General features: G+C 39.3%; 1 protein-coding gene across 3 annotated transcripts; it reads right to left on the minus strand.

Annotated features, from left to right (window-relative positions):
• Positions 1–11651: 11651 nt before the first annotated feature.
• On the minus strand, positions 11652–22193 carry FASTKD2 (FAST kinase domains 2). 3 transcript variants are annotated; one of them, XM_036387112.2, is made up of 12 exons: positions 22160–22193; positions 20781–21556; positions 20270–20373; positions 18735–18843; positions 17261–17384; positions 16000–16139; positions 15547–15719; positions 14994–15157; positions 14294–14512; positions 13364–13448; positions 12232–12346; positions 11652–11786 (listed from the first exon to the last, which is right to left on the minus strand). In XM_036387112.2, the coding sequence occupies exons 2-12, from the start codon at positions 21438–21440 to the stop codon at positions 11667–11669; spliced, it is 2013 nt and encodes a 670-aa protein (XP_036243005.1). In that variant the 5' UTR covers positions 21441–21556; positions 22160–22193; the 3' UTR covers positions 11652–11666. The 3 variants fall into 3 exon arrangements, with proteins under 3 accessions (XP_036243005.1, XP_036243002.1, XP_036243004.1); XM_036387109.2 differs by having other exon boundaries at positions 22147–22191; XM_036387111.2 differs by lacking the exon at positions 22160–22193 and adding an exon at positions 21765–22126.
• Positions 22194–22235: the final 42 nt, after the last annotated feature.

Genomic DNA, 22235 nt, shown 5'->3' on the forward strand with positions numbered 1-22235 from the left:
AAACACTTTTTCTAAGAACGAAGAACATTTTTCTTCATGTCACCTTTCTATCTTTGAAAATGTTTTGTGACAGAATTGGTAGAATTTAGAGAAAGTGTTACCTGCAAGATCTACAGCAAATCATGATGGTTAGCTTATAACAATCATAGAGATAGGGAAGAACAGGTAGTAAAACAAACTCTGTCCTTACTCCCTTTCTTTTTATGTTTGTGCCTTTATGGAACACTTCTGTGACCTCTTAAGTGCAGTTCTAATCACTTACCTAACTTAAAAGAGGACTTGAAAGAGCAACCAATGCTCCATAAAAGGAAATATTGGGACATCAGAGCCTCATCTAAACCACTCTCAGTTGGCCCAGATCAGTCTCTAGCCACAGACTTACAACTCTACACTGTCATAAAAAGTGGTTTTGTTATATACTTTTAAAAAGTGGGTTGGTTACTATCTGAAATATTTAATTTCTTATTTAGTTCACATGGCAAGTGTTAGCATTTGTAGAATGTAGTTAGACACATAGCACAGTTCTTCAGAAAGAAATTGTTTCCCTCATCCTCTCTCTTGGATTAAAACTATCTTGTGGTGATTTGATGAAGAAAACTTCACAGATTTGGGATGCAGAGATTCCAGTAAGTCAGTTTTTGTATACATATAATGGACAGGATACTGTCCATTTATTGCTGTAACTGCGGGATATTTATAGATTCTTCTCATCAAAGTACACAGTCCTCTTACATTTTTACAAAGGCTGTTATCAAGGAAACAAGCAGCAGAACTGTCCCAGTATAAAAGAGGAACAGCTAAGCTAAAAAATATTTTCTCACAAAACCAGGATGCAGGCAGGAGAAGAATATGCTCTTCTTCATAAATCACACCAGACCCTTTCTGTTTTATTGCAACCTTCTCAACAGCCTGGGCCTGAAAATGCTGAGTATTCTCTCCATGTAGAAATCCAGCCCACAATGACTTCCAGAAGAGCTGAAAGAAGTCAAGTTTACAGGATTAGATGCAGCTTCATTTGTGAGGAGTCAGCAAAATAAATTCATGTTGGAAGTTCATGTTAACACTCAGGACAGATAACCTTTGCTTTTGTTTCCTTTGTCTCCACCACTGCTATGAGGCAGTCTGATGATTTTAAGACTTCTGTAGTGTTGTCTGTGCCCTTTTAATAGACTTGGCTTTGAACTGGGGTTCAGTCCTTTGACAGGGACTCAGAATCTAGGGGGAAAAAATGGAGGCATAAAGAGAAATGGAGAAAATTATGATAAGTGCTAAAATTCAACTCCAGCTCAAAGTTTCCACCTTCACGTTGAAAGCAGAAGCTATTTATTCTGTGGTGAAAACATCTCTCCTATGATGCCAAATAGTTATGAAGCTAGATAGGCAGACAGACAGATAAGATAGAGTCATTTTGCTTAATGAATATAGAATTCAGAAGAATTGCTTGCTAGGTCTTTGATTCAGATTCTTTTGAAGTCTAGTTGATTTTAATGGCCTTTGGATGAAAGTCCTGTGCAAATAATTATGGACATTTCTCTGATTTAAGAAATGGACTTATTTTGGGGGATTTCAGCAGAAGATTTGTTTGTAAAAGACAATACTTCATTTTCTACTTGCGTTGAGCTGACAAGCAACACTTCTGAATTCGAAATAAAAGCCATTAGAGACATTATTCTGCCACCAATGCAAAAAAAATCTTGGGATGAACAGTAAACTTCAGCAAGCCTATTGCCCTCTTGGGCATAAATAATGTGTCTCTCAGCAATAAAGTCTGTTCTTTGGTCAGGTTTCTTACTGGCAGCTGCTTATCTTTATAGCAAATGTGGGAGGCAGCTTAATCCATTTATTCCCTCCTTGAAAATAGTGGGCAAAAAGGCATGGGACTTTCTGGGGAGAGGAAGGGTCATAAATATGTGGCACAAACATGCCACATGAAACCACGTGGTGTCCTTTTTTCCGAACAAGTTTACTTTGCACATCTTCCTTACATTCTTCTCAGAGCTTCAGAGCATATTTTTTCAGCATCAGTTTAGCCTTTCAACTGCCCTGTTAGACAAGCAAATATTATTTCCACTACTTAAAAGATTAAGAAAAAAGGGGGAAAAAAGTGACTCCCCAAGGTGACATAGGAACATTGCTGCAGAGCCAGGAATAGAATTCAGATCTCCTGACTCCCTGTCTGGTGCTTCCTTAAAAATATATGACCATCTGCTCTACTGCTGGAAGTATAGATACTATATGCTGACTCCAACAAGCTGGCTGCTAAGCCTGTTAGTTTATCCTCTTTTTATCCCATACTGATATCATCTCCAGCTAAGCTTTTGGCCTGGAGTCAAAGTGATTTCCAGTGTTTGAATGATTCGACCTGCTTGTTATTGTTTTAACCTTGCACCACACATATGCTCAGCTATTTGTGACTTATCTGCATACAGTCTGTGTAGCAACAGCCACAAGCTAGAACTGTTTTGTTTAAAGATTGCATACTGAAGCACACCACATGTTTTAAACAACTATCATATAGCAGGGAGTTTGATCCTGGTAGCTTCCTGCACCCAGATTTCCTACTGAGCTGTATGTTACTTTCAAGGACAAAGAGCTTGTTAAAAAGACGACAAAATGTACGCACATGTGTCTCTGCAAACATCAGTTCTTCATGTTAAGCTTTCCCACTTCACAGCTAAATCCCACACTGAAACCAAAAACCTAACTAAACTAGATGGAATTCAAGACGATCAACATTTTTTAAATCATCACTAGGATTCAGAGAAAATCGTGCTCCATTTAATTTTCTTCTCTCTCTCATTGCTGCAGAAAACTCACTGTATGTGTCCAAAACAGAATCATCACTCAGTGGGGTCAAAACAGTAGCAGACAATTGTGCTTTAAATCCTAGACTTGTGCTCCACTGAAGAGGGGGGTAGATAATTCATCTATTTTACTAAAATATCCTCTGCTTATGACTATAATTTTACTTGGGGGAAGAACACAATGAATTGACAGTTCTGTTTCCCATTGTCTTGTCAGAGGAGATAGGATGCTCTACAGGTACTGTCTTTTTCTGTAGCATTTATGTAGTCAGCAATATGTTGTGTGGTCTGCAATGTGAATCATTGTTCCCCTCAGTATTCCAAGCCTTCAGCTTCCACAACTCTGTTATAGAAAGGTTTTATTGAAAGTCTTTGGACTCTATTGTGATTTGACAGTGCTAAGTGTTCTCAAACCTCATTAGTTCCAGCAACAATCTTAGGATAAATGGGAATGAATATACTGTAAACTACGCTTACAACAATTTTGTTCTAGTCATCTTGCTGATATTTCCTTGCTCTCTCTATGTCTCAGCTATTATAGTGAAAACACCCCATTAACCTTACATTTGGGATTTAAAATAATCACAAACCAGGAAGAATTCCAGCCAACATACACTAGATTAGAATGACATTACTAGTAAACCTTAAAATTAGTTCCATTAAGCTAACTTAAATGTCTGCAGATCATCAAGTGACACAGGATGCCTAAGCTTTATCTTAGTGGAACTAATTTGACTATCGGCACATGATCTAGCAATTGCAAGAAATACACATTTACAGACACTTTCAAGGATGTCTCAATAGATTGTACAGCATTTGTGTACATGCATACTCACATATTTGAGCACAACCATAAAAACCTGTGCTGTTGTGTCAGTGTGGGAAATTACACCTGCCTTTTCTCCACAAGTCCTGTGATGCAGCTTTTAGACAGCTCTCCTATCAGAGAGGATCTTCAAGTACCCATTCAGCAAGCAGCTCCTTACTGAAATGGATGACACCAAGGTGACAAAACTTGTACTGGTCTATAGCCTGGCAGACCAGCTTCCCCATTTTCCTTAACCAGGAAAGAAAAATGTTAGTACTGAATTGTCTTTCCTTAACAATAGGTGGTCTGAATGTTTTTTTTTTACTTCATCCTTTAGACAGCAGAATAACACTGCTTAAGGATCTTGAGCTCTAGCATGCAGTCTGAATTCAAAATGATTGCCACGTGTTACTCAAAAGTAAAAACTCTTTTGGTTCTGATCTAGGGGTTAAGGGTGATCATGTTTACAAGGAGTTGTGCACAAAACCCTGTAATCCTTATGTAAACATAATTCCTAGAGGAAATCATTCTGCACAAGGACTGTACAAGTAAACTTTAAGAAGTATTAGCAGTGGTTTTCAGGTGCAATAGTAAATTGCTAAACCCCAAGTCCACACATACAAGGCTGGCTGCAGAATATTGTTCTTGCAGTTTGATCAAAGATTCAGTTTGCTCAAAGATTTTAGTGTGCTTGGATCAACTGTCAGGAAAAGAAGTTTGGGTTTTTTTTTAACTCACCTTCTTCAGTCCTAAAAACTTTGCTTTATAAGAATACCTTCTGATGACATGATTAGATCTCATGATTTCAAAGGTATTGCTCTAGGAGGAAAGAATTTGCCAAAGTGTTTGATCCTGTGTTGTTGTTCTGAGTAGGCAAGAATTAGGCAAAAATCCTGTATTTTGTGAAGATACAAAACTTCTTGTAAAGCTTTAGCTGTCAAAGTTATGCACTGTTTGTTTTAATTAGGCCTTTTTACTGAAGATATCATGTAACATTAAAAACCTGGCTTGTATTTTTAAATAAAACAATTATCTTTGTAGGTAAATAAATTAGTATTATATTATTCCTACTAGCAGAACTGTAAAGGACAGCACATAAGTCTCCATTATTGCTTAATGGTTAAACAACAAGCTTACTGCACTGTATCCTAGAATAGCCAGGATTTTTTTAATGAGTTCTGTTACAAGCACTAAAATACGTTATGATTAGATGTGAATATGCTTGCATATGATTTCTTAAACACAAACAATACACACTGTATAGTAAGTAATTAGCTTTTGCAGCTATAAAACATGTTCATATTAACCTTTGTCCTTCATTCTATCAACAATGACAGACACACTGAGCTTTCTGTGCAATGCCAGCATCAAGGAGTGTAAATGTATTTTTTGCATGCATGTAGTTATGTATGTGTGCCCATGAAAGGGGAGTAATGCTCCAGACCCTTCCAACCACTGTGAGAAACTGTTAAAATGCTTATGATATCCTTGAAGAATCTCAGGGATCATTAATGAGGTCAATGGTATCTGACAGAAGACCTCAAAGTGGATCTTGCCTGAGTCAAACAAGTCCATTCTGCATAACTTAGAGTAGAATTTCCAGCATAGTTTTGCAAATGAGCCTTAAAGAATTTGTAATCCACATTTGAGGTGTGTATGTATGGGTGTGATATGCAGTAGAAACAGCTTGTATTTTGGTGAGTGATAGTGTTAAAAATAGTTGCTGCCAATATTATCTGAGTAAGGGACTGGGTAGTGTAGCTTTAAAGTGCTTGTGTGACATGACTGGGTAGGTTTGCAGTAAGGCTGTTGACGTGGCTTGCATTGGTCACAAGCTTTGGGATTCTTCAGCAAAGGCAGCCAAGACTCTCTCCACTCTCATGTCTGGACTGTTCCTACTCTTTGTACAAGGAGTAGATCTGAAATATCGGCCAACTGTGCCTGGGAGAGCTTATAAATCCAAGCAACTGAACATGGGGGCATCCCCAATATACAGACACGGAACACAGACACCTGGAACTGTGTCTCTGCTGCCAAACAAGGCATTCCTTGGAGTCATGCACTAATGAGATGGGCGCAGAACAGCAGGAATCTGGGTGTGCCCCAAGGACCTTCTCAGGGCCTTTCCTGTGAGAAGACAGATAAGCAGTGGCAAGCAGGGAGCTGAAGTCAGATTCCCTAGGTCTCTGACTACTACCTTAAAGTCAGATCATTTTATCTCTGTTCAGAGAGAGTGGTTTTGTGATACCTTCACTGTTCTCTTTTTCCCCCTTCAAATATTGAGTTATTAGGTTCAGCAAATTAATATCAAGCCTACAGTAGAAATTTTGGAAAGTTCTTTCTTTTTTCTGCATCAGCAGAAACTGAACCCACCGTCCTCAGTACTATCTTTTGGGGGGATTACTGCCTTCTGAGAAGAAACTCTTCTTGCTGCCACCAGGGAGGCATTCACCATTTTGTACTGCTCCTTGAGCACAGACAGATACAGAGCAAATCTCCAAACGCGCTTTTTTTTTTTGTCTGCTTTATGTTTCATATCTCCATCATGTTCCTTACATTTATACAGAAGCGACCCAGACTTAAGATTCATTTAGAAGTTGGCATGTCCCTGGGACAAATCACTCATTGGCAAAATGAAGCATATTCTAAAGCAAGAAGTACAAATGCATCATCTTTGCCCTCTTTCTGCCCCATACAATGCAGTGTGTAAGGGGTGTAGTTTTCTTTTGTATTTTCTGGAGAGTTTTGCGTGTTGAGGAACTGCTGTTCTGATAAAGCTGATATCTAACTGCTGAGCAATCACAAAGGGACCATACAGTATTGGTTTTCAATATATGTCTTTTAAAAGACTAAATAGTCTTTTATCATGTGAATGACATTTCAAATGTGGGCTCCTCCACAACAGGCCATTGTATATTTCCTGAATCACATCTCATCTGTGTCAGCACAAATCAAGACTTTAGTGACAATTGTTGCTATTTACACCAGTGTCTGTGCAGTCAGAGGCCAATTCACCAGCTGCTCCCTACTGCAGAACGAGAAAACTGCGTTCACTTAACACTTGAAGTTTTTTGCTTTGAAGTTGTAGAGCCACTCCCTCAGCTGGTGTATATTTGCTGTAGCGCATTGACTTTAATCAAACCAGCTGAGGAGCCACTCCCCCTTTCCCCACAGTCCCCACATATTTCCCCACCTTTCTAAACTGTGATTGAATACAGGTGACATCTTATGTGCAGCAAAATCTGTACCATGAAAATCAAACGGGGAAATACAGATTTCAGAAGTGCCCTTTGTGGATTGAACTGATAAGAATAAACTATGGCACCCCCTCAAGAATCAGAAATGTTCAGTAAAAAATGCCCCTGTCTGTAAGCATGGATAGAGTCCCTTACCTATAGGCAGTGCAAAGTGAAAATAAATTCTCCTGTTTATAAAAAAAAAAAAAAATCATCTTGCTTCATAAAGCAAGAGTTTATCTAGGTTTTAATAGGTGCCATGGCAACAATGCTACCAAGTACTCATAGGAGCATTTTTTGAGAGAGGAAATAGGATGAAACAAAAACCTCACTGGTTATCTGTGGACACAAGGACCTGCTGCAGACAAATACAAATTCTCCTCCTTGTTATTTCTGGGTGGCTATTTACAATTGCCACCACATTCATATATTTTCACTTTGTTGCCCAGAAATACTGAAAAAAGGGGAAAACCTGCTACAACGAGGACTGATTTTAAACATAGTTCAGAATTCCATAGTATTTGCATCACTTAAAAGAGATGAAGAACTACTAAAGCCACTGTAGTTACTATAGCAAAAAACCCAATACCACAAGATTTACATGTTCAGTAAAACCTACACTTAACTACCACAGTCCCTTTAAAATTATGCATGTCACAACCATCAGATAACTATGGCTCTGGTTTTGTTCTAAAATAACTAATTTCAGCACATTTCAACTAGGAGTGAATGTTCCACCTTTTTTTGAGCTCTGCAAAACACCTGCAGTTCTATTTTAATTCCAATATTCTCATGTCAGTAATGGGATATTGAAACTGGAACCTCGTTCATGCAAGCTTTCATGCACTGATATTTGTGTGCAAAGAGAATAGCTCAATATTAACAAATGGCAATATACAATAATACTTACTGCAATGACCAGAAAGGGAGAGAGGGGGAGGGAGGGAGGAGCCAATTAGAGGGAAGTCTTAGTACTTTCTTCACTTTTGCAATTAACCAGAGCCACATCTTTAGCTCTCTGCCTACAAAGCATTACTCAACCTCTTGTCTATGTAGAAACTGTTGCAATACCTGAGAAACAGTCTTTAAATCAAGACCCAGCTTATTTAGATTCTGATTTCTTAACAAAAATCACACTCTTGCAATGAACTTTTAGTTCCTTTTCTCCAGTCACTTATTAATATGTTTATCATTTTGAGACCAAGGTGGAAATTTTAAAGAGAGTTCCTATATGTTTGTTATGAAATACGTAGCCAGAATATTTAATACCCTGAGAAGGCTGGAGTTAGGGTTCAAAAGTAGTTTTAAACATGAAGAAATCCAAACTGGAGAGGACTACAGATCATCAGGCCTGCAAATCCAGCTGTTTGTGGAGGAAATTTGTTTTTCCAAACACTCACTGTTCTTGTTTTACATTACTTCATAAAATTTGTTTCATTTTTGCTCAGATCATACTAGTTTATTTTTTTGTTAATGCAAGAACCTTTGTGACCTTTGCAGCCCACATCTTCTGCCTGTTTCTTTCATTTTAGATCTGTTCACACATCCTGCAATGCTTAACATGGATCCTTGGGCCTGTGAAACTTGCTATATAACTTACATTTGTAAATCTTTCTCTCAATGTTTTCTTTTTGATTGTGTGATATATGAAAATGATGTAACCTTGTCACCCTTTTGCATGTATAGCCTTCTGATGATGTGGAGATTTCACAGGATGAACAGTATATGCATTATTCTCAAGGAAAAAAATACTAGATAATCCAGCTTTATCATGGCATTTTACTGTTTTAAAATAAGACAATATTTAGGAATGAAATAATGTCTAACAGCAAGCAGCATGTAAAAACCAGAAATCATAAAAGGCAGTATCTGTTTCTTTGAGATTGGCAGGACCAATAACGAAGTCCAATATTTCATAGCTCAGAATGAAGGAATGACATGCTTCTACTTTTCTGACTTCTTTGTGGCCCAGGAATAAAATATAGTGCCTTCCTATGAGAGTCTGGTTGAATAGATGGTTGCTTAGTGCAGCTGAGTCCCTTGTCCTTAAGTCATAGATATATAATTACTCTAAGCCCTATACTTTCTTTAACAAGCCTTCAATTCATTGAAAATCTTCCCCTGCTTCAGCAATCTAGTTTACTTAATGAATTACTTATTTTCATTTCCCATGGATTTGAGAACCTTGGCTTGCTACAGATGCAATACACCCTTGAAATACCTTCAGTCAGTCAAACATCACAGCAAATGTCTGGTTCCATCCATTCATAAGATACACCCATGGGCTGTATGAAATAAATCCATATGCAGCTTCCTTGTTTCTCACTCCTCATTGAGAAACAATTTCCAGCCACTGCACTTAAAAAGTGTTCCAAGTGTGAATAAAGGTTAGAAACACGTTCCTGAATCTGCAGGCAGACTGTAAAAATTGTAGGAAAGACGCAGCTTACATCTCCAGTTAGCCTCACTGACAGGTCAGCTAAAATCATCCATTTTGTACCTGCTTGGCCTAAAAAGGGGATTTTGCACCTTTCACACCAAGCACTCCATGCAGTGACAAACCCCATAATTACGGATGCAAAATAATTATTGTTGATCTTCATTGTGAGTCTCCCACTAATTTTAATAATGATTCAGGAGAGGAGAATGGTATTCTAAATATAGATTGTAATGCACAAAACAGGGATTAGATCTTACTACATGAATTGGACACCTTAAAAACCTGGATTTATTTTCAGCAGACTACCTTTTTAGCATATGTAAAGATCCAAGAAACCCACAGCTCTGAAGTCTCTGGCAGCAGCTTCATACAGCTTGGAACTCTGAATCAGTGTAGATAACATAAATTATTGAGAGAGCATAGAGCAAGAAACTTCAGTAAGCAAGGTGATCCGTATGGAATAGTACTACACTTCCACCCTGCTTGTGTAAGTTTCTACCTACTCACAGGGAGTTTAAGAAAGAATATATAGTAATTAACTAATTTAATAACATGCTGTACCATTTTGTGTCCACCGCTGGTTAGTTCTGTCCAGGCTGCTGGCACCCCTGCCTGTGTTCTGTCCCTGAATTTTCACACCTATAACTGAGGACCTGACTGAAAAGGTCAGAGCAGCTGGAGGAAGCAGCTCCCCAGCCCACCCAAGAGCCATGGCTGACACCACAGCATTGGTTTGCAGGTTTCCAGCTTGAACAGCACCGAGTACCATCTCAAACACAACTCTGGGTGCTACCTGGCCCCCCAGCACAGAATATTTTAGACACCCTTCAGTGCAGGCTGGGACCATGAGTCCAGCTCAGAACAACAGAATAGCACTGACCAGCCTGCTTCACTGTCAGTGCTTCCTTAAAGCAGAAGGTCCAAAAAAGGGAGCATAACAAACTCCTCATTGAGTCAAGCAAATGACCCCTGCTCTGGTTCTTAAGTTTTACAATTGCCTCAAATCTGTTTTTCTGCATGTGCTGCATTTCAGAGACTGAAATGCCAAACAGCTCTCTGCTTTTTATGCTGGAGAGAGGCAACCATGCTGCTTTGGTTACACTGCTTCCTTCATAAATATGCACTATATTCTATCTACATGTTCCACAAAAAAGTTGGGCAGTGAAGTTTTCTAAGCATATTGTTTCTTTCCACATTATCTCATTACCATAACGCCTTTTTAATATCATCATCGTAGTACCTTAACCATGTGTCCGCGCTACTTCAGAAAGACAAAGAACACAGTGCTTGTAGCTTAGCAAGTGAAGCAAGGGCTCCACGGTTAGGTAGCACACAGGCACTGTAGCAAGTATGGCTGTTTCCCTGCTTCCCTTCATCCCACGGGCCTGGGACTGTGCTACAGCAAAATAGTGAGTGAAGATCTGATTACAGCAGAAACCAGCAAGCTGTTAGCAACCTGAGCAACTCCAGCAGAACGAAATGTGTTTTGTCAGTTACATGTTATCAAGAACAGAAAAGATGTATCAGTTCTCTCTGCTCCTTCCTATCAAAGGTCCAAAGCTGCTTTGCAGCTCTGGAACTGCCAACATCATCAATTGCACCAATACATAACAGGTCTGTGGAGATGCATGGCAGGGGATAATGAACAAATCTGAGTATTGCAACACCTCTATGAATAGTGGTGGAGCTGCTTATATCAGAACAGACAGAAGGAGTCAGCTTATAAAGACACAGTAGATCTATGTTCTTGCACTGAGAAGCATCAAAATCTATTACAGTAGCAGTGAAGCAAAGGGCTCAAAAGAAAAAGCATAAAGGCAAACAGGACCATTACTGGCCTAAAGTTCTGAAAACTGAGCAAGACTGATTTTTTCAGGAAGTTTCCACATGACTGGATCTTTTAATATACCACTTAGGCTTAGTTATTTACTGATTTACCATATCTAGTTCTGCACAAAGAACTACATAGTTGAGAGGAAATCCTCCTAGTGCCTAGCTGTGAGCTAGGTAGCAACAGCACTTGAAACAGTTAAACTTATATCTTTTCCCAGGCCCAGCTCTAGAGAAGAGAGAAATTTAACTAGGGGCACGCAGGAGGGGAAGCAAAGTACAGAAAAATCTAAGACATTGTAACAGCAATAGATGTCAGGGTGCTTTCTGGATCAATTATTTCCTTCCATTAAAGAAAATCAGCTGCCACCTCACAAAAGAGAGCCCCTACTATCAGCAGGCAGTATTAATTTCACAACCATTTCTTACTCAGTAATATGGGTGGAGCAGGTAGTTGTATATAAAACTATTTATCTCTTCTGTTAAAATCCTTACAGAAATTACACAAGAAAAAGAGAAATCAGGAGACCCGAAACTCTTAGTTTATTTTAATTATTATCCTGCACAGTTGCTTCAGGAAAAGAGGAAGGATCTTCTGAATAAATTTTTCTTTTCAAAAACTCAACTGCATCTTCATTTTTCATTTCCTGAAACTTCTTGTTCTGGATCTGCAAGAAAGTAAAAGGACAGGGTACATTATTTCTATTGTCCAAAATACCCTGTCCTACAAACCAAGTGCTCAGCAATGAGAAGGCCACAGGAAGTTGTACTCTGAAAACAAGTTCACTTGAATCATTGTGTCTATAAAAATCAGAGAAATATGCTGAAGACACATAGGTTTCTCAGGTACAAAGCAATTTGTGGCTTGAATTTTTTTTTCCTTAACTAATAATTTACTGATAATGGTGTAGTAGCTTGTCTTTTAGAGTTCCTCTCTCTTTTCTACCTAGTGACAGCACCACTATCCTCTAACTAGAAATTATACACAATTACCACTGTGGAGAAAGCCCACCATTCCTGGTGAACCTTCATGCTTTGTAGAACAAAACATACCAAACATACTCATCACTGTGCTGCTAACAGAAACAGAGATAGTAGCAGGGCTCTTCTCACCAGAATCACATGATAGCCCAGTTTATTTAGATGCCTCTTCTTCATTGCCAGCTTCCCCTGGGGGTGTGTTGTACCCAGACAGAAGGCAGACACAGGAGCAAACAGAAAAGCCAACCTGCAACCAAGGAAAGTAGGGAAGACTTCACTGTACAAATGCAAAATAATAATTTATGAGACAACAATTCCATGATGTCCATTAGTACTGCAGAATATAGATGTGTCATTCCGGTAGGCAAAAGTATCAGGACTGCACAAATTTCATTTCTTCTTCTTTCTTCAGGTTTAAGTAATTTAGACTATTTTCTTCCATGAGCTTCACACAAGCACCAGCATCTACCCAAATACCTACAGCAGAATTAGGCACTTAGATCTCCACTTCTCCACAATGAGAAGGAAATAGATCATTCGACATTCTCCATTAATTTGACAGGTTCTGCATTTACTTTGATCCTTTGTTAATGACATTCATAATCAGTCACTTCCTGCCATAATAACCTATTTGGAAGGCTGAGGAAAGCTGAATGCCTTGGAACACTGAGTTTCTGTTACACAATTCACTAGCTCTCCTTTAATCAAAAAGCAAACTGTACAAAATACATTGCTGTGCAGTGATCCAGCACACAAATGTTAAGCATTACCCAATTCTGCTTAAGCATTACTTAAATGATATATGTCCTGCTTCAGTTACTGAGAGGTCAGTCTTCTACACAAGATTAAATTGATCATCTAAAAGGTGGATATCATGATCCTTTTTATTCAAATTATATTTCAGTAGCTGAATTAACTGACATATCACTGAGATGCAAATTTTTGAGACTTGAGAGAATAACTGAATGTTTAATTGGACAAACACTAAAAAAATTGCTACCTGCATTCATTACAGGAATATCAGATCACTGTGATGTTTCCTGCCTCTTTCTCTGAAATGTTAGCCTCTGTTAGAAGAAGGTATCGAGCTGGATGAATTGTTGCTCTGCACTGGCATGGCAACTTTTGGATATTCTGGTGAGCACAAATAACAACTGAGCCACCTACTTTACTTCTGCAAATCAGTGAACCAAAGAAGTAATTGGACAGGATACATGCAAATAAAAAGCATGCTAGAAAAAATATGCAGTAAAAAAAATACCACCTCTGAACACGTGAGTCAGGATGATCATCTGTTGCAGTTATGGGGAGCACCTTCTTTCTGTCTGAATCCATTCTGATTTCAAAATCTGAAAACAAAACAACAAAACATTTAACTCTGCAAGAGGTTAAAATTAATGTTGTCATTTGAACCCATTAATTGTTCAAATTGTTCTCAAATGAACAGCTCATTCGAAAAAGTTAATAGACACCATCACTGGTCTACTGGTCTGTTTCTAATTGCTCATCTCTAATAATTGAATTATTACTGATAGCTTTCCCTCCCAACAATGAATATAAAGCTATGGCTTACCCATCTCAAGAAAAAAAATATTTGTTTCTGGAAACTGCAGATTTAACCTTACAGACGGAAATCATTATTTAAAGAAACTACTCTTAATCGCAGTCTGTCATGCCTACTCAGATTTTCCTGCAATCCAATTCCTCATTAGAAATATTTAGGAATACAAAACCAAAAGAAGTCATATCCCATTTTAGAAATGAAAGTAGAGCCTACATCTTAGCCAGAACTCCAGAGAAAAAACAAGAGAACAAAAGAGAAGAGCAAATAAGGCAGCTGCTGTTTGGCTTTCTTTCTAACATAATTTGGTACTAACATGTCAACTCTGTCAAAGCTGGCCACATTGGATTTATGTACAATTAACATCTGCTTGCTGATGCCTAAAAAAAAAAGTCCAAAGCAGCTTTGTAAACAAGAGAAATCATAAAAGTTTTAGTAAATTGACTTAAAAACTTTAATAGAAGCATCCTTAGAAGTAGATTCATCAATCAATGACATAATTTGTTAGATTACTGTGTCTTCAAAGTGTTAAACTTTTAATCACTTGCACCCTATTCAAATTTATTTCCATCTCATCATTTTGAGGATTATTAATCTGTATTAAAATAATATGACATTAATATCACTTTATACCAATATGATATCTGTATGGCAGCTGAACATTCTGCAGAAACATGTTCTCATCTCCCAGAAGTTCTATCAGTGCCTCCTGAGCCTTTTTGAGATTAAGAGATACTAATGAGGACATATTCTCAGTCAGCACAAAGGCAGGCTTTGTGAAAGTAGGGCTGTCAAGTTCCATACACGTTTTCACACAGCGAAGCATCATTGTGTTTTGTTCCTTAAGATCATCTGAAAAAGGATACAAAAAATATTACATGCAATATATTATCCCACAGAATTTTTCATTTCATTATCATCTATAGTCTAGCATAGCAAAATCCACTTGGCTACTCTAATAGCTGTACAAAATTGTAATGCGGAAACTAAATTCTCCTACAAACCACTGTAGCTCAGAGCATTCCAAATCCCACTTTTACTCATGACTCAGGTACTAAAGTTAGTTTGCAATGGTTAAGACTGCCTTTGTTTAAGTGCACACCTACTGTTAAACTGTTGCCACCATGGGGCCAAGACAATAAGCCTGATTCCCTAGAGCAGACCCAGATCACTCAGATCACCATCACTACATTAGCTTGTCTTGAGGACTTCAAATTTAATATTAATCATGCTTGTGTTCTTTAATTTCTAATCTGCTGATACAATTACAACAAATTACATACACAGGCAGACATCCTGTTTAAAAGAAGAACATGACAAAGTAAGGTCTGACCTGGCAGTAGAAGTTCATCCTTGCTGTCCTTTTGCAGCAGCTCATCAAGGGCATGCTGGGGAAGATATCCTAAGATGCCAAGTGAATACACTGCCTTCAGCAGCTCTGTGTTGGAAATCTGAGGCAGGCACTTGTTCAAGCAGCGATGAAGAATCTCAAAAAACCTTTCCCAAAAGAAGAAGAAAAGTATCTAAGTACACAAATAAGGCTACATGAAGTACATTTTTCTAACAAAAATACAACTTAGGAATCTTTATTATCTTGTATAATTGTATTTTGTGTTATCTAACGTTAGTATTTGATTCTTATTTTGAGGATACAGCTACCTATCAACAGATTTAGTAACCTGGTCAGTCTAGAACCTGTTTAGTCTTTCAGTTAAAGAAAAAAAAATCATATTTAGAAAAAATACAAAAAGACACAGCAATTTACCTTACAGATGAATGAAACAGGATTATTAGCTCTTTCACAAATAAAATTAAATACTAGATGCCATGCATTACTCTGTAATGACTATCTAACATATTATCAGGCACGCTAAATGAAAACTTACAGATGCTTTTGGACTCTGGGAACATGGTTGAGTCGTGAATACACTCGAAGAACAGTCAAAAGGTTTTTCAAGTTAAGGAAATCAGGGTCTTCTGTCACCTTCTCAGCAAAAATATCCAGCAACTCAGTAGGCTGAAAGCCAAGTGCCTCACAGGCAGAGAGAAAAAGGATAATCTAAAATAAAAGATAGTTTTATAAGTCAAAAACCCAGTGAAGTTGATACTACCTGTTGATTTCATAGAAGACATTTTTAATGAAAGCAAATTTTTCAAAACTTTTGTTTCTTTACTTATCAATAAATAGAACAGCATTTAAAAATGCAACAGCTTCATCAGATTGGTATTCATAAACATTTGTTCTCCAAAGATCAAGCACAAACATGAAAAAAGGTAAGATGGAAGCATCAAATACTCTATTAGTACTGCTATAAATTATTTGGTCTCAAAAAATTTACCTGTCTTTTGTCCCAAAGGTAGGCAGTAGAATTAACATAGTCTGCTAATGCTGAAAACAGTTTCACATTACGGTACTGGAGAGTGTGACAAACTTCCAGAATGAGAATTAACTGCCGAAATGGAACATCATGGATGTTTTCTGTAACAGAAGATCAAAGAAGGACAAATGATAAAAAGCAATGGGAGCTGTAGGTTGGAGAGACTGAGACATTGTAGGAACAGTTTGGTTAAGGGATGGAGGAAGGGAAATATATGATAAGACACTGTGGAAGACTGTGACTATCTAGGAAAAGCTCAAATGAGCTAAAACATATTAAGAAACTGAGAGACAGAAGGAACCAAACTGAGTCAGAATCAAGCTACAATACATCATCAGCAAAGGGGACAAATTAACAAAATAAGTAAGAAGATTGTGTTCCCAGGATGTCTTCTATTCCGGGATTTTTGATTTTCAGCATGCACCAAAAAAATGCTGCAGAAAGTCACTGCTCCCTCTGTGTATGCCACCTGGCCTATGTGCTGAGTGCAGTGGAAGTCCTATAGGAGAAGGCAGGATGTGCAATTAAACATTGTGTCCTAACATATATGAATGACCAGGACAAATAAAGACTGTACAAGCAGCCTCAATGCTTCTGGGTCATTTCTATTAAGAATGCTGTTTTGCTATCTTTGTGCTTTTTGAGACACAAATTCTTATGTATTTTAAGCATGAATCAACACATACTGACCGCATATGCTTAAGCAATGTACTGGAAAACTATAGAGAGGTGAAAGCATTAGCTTTCATTTAATATTTTTGTGGGATACAGCATGAGGCTATTAAGCAGTACTCAATAATTAAATCCAGTAATCAAGGAAACACTATTTTTCCTTTAGTTTACCAACTAATTACACTAAGTCACCAATCCATCCTGTAAGCTGCCAATTTCCAATTCAGATTTGTTATAAAATTTTATTTGAAATCTCTTTTCCTTGCTAAAATGAAATTTTCTTAAATCCTGTGTACAGAAAAAATTAAAGAAAAATATGTAATCCAGATAAATGTTAAGAAGGGTAGAGATGACAAGAGCTATTTGCTTTTATTATTGATCAGTAATTTTCCGTTCTGCTGCTTGTCAAATGGCTCCACATAACTAAAATATCCTGTAAAACAAAGACGTTTCCTGAGTTTTAAAGGAAATCAGAAAAGGGAGATGAGACAATAATTAGGAAGAATTTGGTAAAAGGAAGGGAAATTTAATTAACATATTTTTTTCTTACCCTGGATCTTTTTACTGCAGGGATTCAGGATTGGAAGGGAACAATAATTCATTGCAGCAAGAGCCAAAAACATACGCAGCGCATTCGGAAAAGTCAAACCATCTATTTCTCTCAGAACTGCCATCTAAAGTGAACCAGAGTTTATTAAATCCTTCATTCTTCAGGTATATTATCATTGCTTTCAGGTGAAGACATTATCACCAAAACTTTCCCAAAGTCCTTAATTCAGATTTATAGGAAAGAAAAAGAAGCAAAAACCAGTAAAAACATATAATAACTACTGTCAATTTCTTAATGCACAATTATAGCAGGTCAAGTGCTCCAGAAATGTGTCACTACACAAGTTCCCAGCAATTTGCCTTTATAAGGTTATTTTAAAAGAAAAAAAGCCTCATTAAAGGTAATTTCCAAATATGGTGAATATACATCTTCTACCAACTTTTAAGAAAGAAGCAGAAATAAATTAGACAGAGTTAACTTAAAAGTTCATAGCAGTCCAATTATGGTTTTGCATGTGCATGAAAACTGTAAGCCTCCAAAGTGATTTAATAGTATGTGAGTGGCCTGTATTTTACATAAACACCCAGCTACGAATGTGGACTGAGGCAGAGAGTCAGCTCTGATGCCAGAAAGGAGATTTCATTTATCAAAGTCATCATTAACTTGATATATATGACAGTAAAAATGAAACTACAAATTATATTGACTGTTAAAATACAATATTTTCACTCACTGTATACATATCAGAGGTTAAATACAAAATGCATCTATAAGAAATTGCCCTGTAAAAAAATAGCACCCTGTGGGCTCAGAATATTAAGTGCTCCCTGTAGTTAACAAGTGCAAATGTTATTCTCCTCTCAGTTTTATAATGTTTCATGAATGCTATTAAAACCTCTGACATCAGAACCCTACAGTTATGTGATGAAAACACCAGCAGGCCCTGTTTGAAAGAAGGTTTCCAAAAGGGTTTTTAAATCAGGGGACAAAACCCAGTAACCCTGCCATAATACCTACAGCCTGCTCCCAGCCATTATACTTCCTGGGGGACCTACCACATACACAGGAAAGCAAGACTATGAGCTTGGGGAGTTCTGGCATCTCACTGCCACCAGTCCCCCTGCCTTGTACAGTTACTGGACACAGCCCCATCACAGACCAGTTTTCTGTCACCTCATCTTCAGCCACAGGCTGGGCAAGGAACCAGGAAGGAGCCTGTGAGCGCTTCCAGTGAAACACCATGTGGCCAACCCAAAGAGGTGAGGGCATTGATGTTTCGCTGCCTCCATTTGTTTTATTACCAGCCTCCAAATATAAGTTCGTCCTACAGATATAGCTGGACTCTGATGCATATAGCAAATACAGTTGCCTTTCCATTACATTTTCAGTGTCTGCAAAGAACCATACACAATTTATAAACTATGCAAGAGCAGAGGCTTTGTGGGAGTAAAAATGAGCCTCCAACTAACTTTACCTCTAATTTCTTTTTCAGAAAAACTGGAGCATCTTTTCCCAGGCATTTCATCAGGTTTTGCAGAATAAAGATGTCTCTGATGCTTGAAATGCGCTGCTCCACTAGTAACCTGATGGAGAAACACACACAAGAGCTCTCCTCATTTCAGCACAAACAGGTAAGTACCCCCATTCTTCTTCACTGATGTAGCCCCCAGGTGAAAGCTATAATTCCTTGCTCTTCTCCCACCTTCCTTTTTTTGAAATGCTGACAAGTCTACATGACACAGCTGCGACACAGATATTTTACACATGGAAACAATTATAAATGCTTTCTTAGTGTTAATCCTGATAGATGAATTGTTGTTGCTGATACACTTAACAGCAGGGACACCAGAGCAGACTGCACAAGCGACAGGGCAAATATGAGTGCTGTTAAGCCTCAAGGAATTAACAATCTTCTGCAGAAAAAGAAAATTGCGCATTTTTATCTTTAAATCATCGATGCGCAGGCAAGTTCTGAAACAGACAGGAAACTCAGGAATGGACACAGACAACAACTGGATGCAAGTGAGGAACAAAACCAAACAAACAGTGCTGTGGGCTGAACAGGAGATAACACAGAGACTGTCTGCACAAGATGAAGGTGCACCCCTAGCACCTCCTCTTCTGGCTCAGTGGGAGGTACTGTAATTGTTAGGTCTGAACCACCCTTAAATATACCTGCACAGGTAAACATACCTACAAAAATATTAAGTGTCACTTTCTAAGGCAGTGCACTGCCCTGAAACTCATCCCTGCAAATGGGCCAGAGCTCCAGACATCAGGACAGAAAAGTGTAGATGGCACTCCTGCTTTCCACCAACTTTTAAGAACTGTGTAGCTGTGCTTCCAGGAGAACTGGTTTTTGGGTACCACATCCACTTTCTCAATGCAGAACGTAATACAGGGTCAAAAGTACTAATCCATGGCAAGTTTTGTGATAGCCTCAGTAAAATCAATCTCATGGGAAAAGAGCATTTTTGGTTGCACACATAAATCACACAGGCCCAGAAAAAAAGCCAAAGAAGTTATTCTGATAAATCATTACACAGAGGGCTTGCTGGACACAACTAGTCCTCATCTAAGTTTTCAATTACTAAACTGCAAGAAAATACTCCCAGGCTGCTAAACAATGCTTTTCATCATGAAAAATCAGACAGGTCCCTAAGTAAGATGGTCTCATTATCTCCCGTCTGCATACAGATGAAAAAGGGATAGATATGTGAAGGGACTTGATCAACATCACAAAAAAACTGCACTGGTGGAGCTGCAGTCAGAACACAATCCCCTGTGACCAGTCTAGCACCCTTTACCACTGGAAAGCCCTCCTCCTTGAAACTGCAAAGACAGTGCCAAAATTCACTGCCCAACACAGCTCTAATGCCATGGGATCATTTAAATCCTAAAACCACAGAACATATTTTATGTGCAGACATACCCTGGATGATTTCTAACAGACAAGCATTTCAACAACATTTAAATATGAAGGACATGTGAAAGATATATTTTTCTCACTGTAATCCAGCTTGAAGAGCGCTCACATTCTTGTCTTTATCCATTCCTGCTAAAGTAGTTGCCAAAACTGAGATACATCGATTATCAAGTTGATTGAGCTTCTCCTGTTAAAAGTTTAGACAATGTCGCTTTACTTCAAACCAGCAAAAGTTTCAGAAAAGAAAAACTGACCACTTTTACTCTGTAACTGCCATTTTCTTTTTCCCCCTGAAAAGTCAGTTTACAATCTTTATTTCTGCAGAACCCACAAGGTCTCACATCAGTCAAAGTTAGTTGATTTGGAAGAGGTAATGATTTTTGAGATTTCTGCTCTCTTTTAAATCTGAAATCAGGCAGCGGTTTCAAAAGTTAAGGAAATTAGAAGCACACACAAATGAATTATGGGAACTGTTTCCATGGAACATCAGACTAAACCAGAGATGTAACCCAACTCTCTTTGATGCTGCACAGCTTCCCAGAATTACCTGCTGGTCATTAATCCCAAACTGAGGAGTGGGGTTTTCACACGTACCTGGCACACCCTCACCAGGGTCTGGAGCAGGAGGGTGTTCTGCGGCACGCCGAGGTTTACCAGGGCGTGCAGGCTGAACACCAGGTCCCCACGCGTCATCCTGCGCGCGTCGCGCAGCAGCTGCTGGCACAGCTTCACGAAAGCCGGGTGCTCAAAGATCAGCTGCTTCTCGTAGCGCTGCTGCTCTTCCGACAGGTTCTTGTAGAGCCTCCAGGCCATGGTCAGAGAGTTTGTGTAGTGCTTGATGGAAACAGCTGCCTCTGCAGCCAGGTCCAGCGCGTCGCAAGGACAGGAGCACTTCTGGAGGCTGGCAAAGAATGGGTCACTATGATCCACTGCATGCTTTGCTTTGAAGCTCCCAGAATCATCCAACTTTTCAACTTCCAAGGAGCTCTGGGAAGCCTTCTCGCTCACCAAAGCCTCTGCACCTGTGCTATAAACATCTGTCTTTTGAGATACAAATCGAAGAGATGATCCATGCAGAGAAGGCAAAATATTTAAAAGTAATTTCCTGAAGTTCACATTTCCTAAGGGATCCTTGTATCTGCCAATCCATAAAACGTGTTTCCTTGTTGTGGCTGAAGATTTGAGAGTGAGCATGGAACTGTACCTATGCACACGTCTGACAGTATTTAACAAATAACTTATTTTATTATTCATTTCTGCTAATGCCTCATGGACAGATTCGAAACGCCAACTCAAAGTAAGGGATCCGAGGATCCGATGACATTCTACCAGTGGAAACAGTCTTGGAGAAACTGCACAAGATCACACATCTGTAGAAACAATTGAAAATTATGGATTAGTTACCAGACCTTCAACTCCCACAGTTTCAATTGCCAAATCTGCACACTTTTACAGGAAGGGAGATTTGGTAAAAGACCCCCGGAAAATGATTTGCAGAGAGGCTTTTATTTGGTCTCCTACATTTCAGTCAAACATCTCAGCACAAGGACAGCTCTTGCTTCCTCCTTGCTGCTCTACCTGCCAGTTCTGCCAGGAAGCAGAGTCTTTTCCCAAAGGACCTTTCCCCAGGCACACGCGTCTCCCGACAGGGCTCGGGAGGGTCCCTGCAAGGCTTCAGCAGCGGGTAACGGGATCCCACCCGCCAGCCTGTCCCAGGCCGCCTGCCATCCCACGGGACAGCCGCCTTCCCGGCACAGCCGCGGGCGCTCGCTCTCCCGGTGCCGGGGAGAAGCCGCTGGCTTTCGGGATCACTTCCCGCTGGCCCTGGGAGCGCTGCTCAGCAGGGCGGGACAGTGCACGAGTACAGAAGTCTTTCGGCGGCTCCGCAGCGGCTCGGAGCACGCCGGAGTAAGGGCGGGGCTGGCGCCGGGCAGGGCCGGTCTCCCGCGGCCGCGGTTACCTCGCACACGCACCGCCGTGACACCGGGCCCGGCGCGCCGCCAACTCCCGGCAGGCCGCGCGGGACGGACGGCACGGGCCGAGGGACAA

Source organism: Molothrus ater, chromosome 7 (genome assembly GCF_012460135.2).
Source record: "Molothrus ater isolate BHLD 08-10-18 breed brown headed cowbird chromosome 7, BPBGC_Mater_1.1, whole genome shotgun sequence".
NCBI classification, from domain to species: domain Eukaryota; kingdom Metazoa; phylum Chordata; class Aves; order Passeriformes; family Icteridae; genus Molothrus; species Molothrus ater.

Coding starts and splice junctions, on each gene's coding strand:
- FASTKD2 (XM_036387112.2), bottom strand. CDS start 21,440: ATGAATAATAAAATAAGTTATTTGTTAAATACTGTCAGACGTGTGCAT. Junction 20,374..20,780: donor CCCTGGTGAGGGTGTGCCAG/GTACGTGTGAAA, acceptor AACTTTTAACAG/GAGAAGCTCAATCAACTTGA. Junction 17,385..18,734: donor TTCTGAAAAAGAAATTAGAG/GTAAAGTTAGTT, acceptor GGTTCACTTTAG/ATGGCAGTTCTGAGAGAAAT.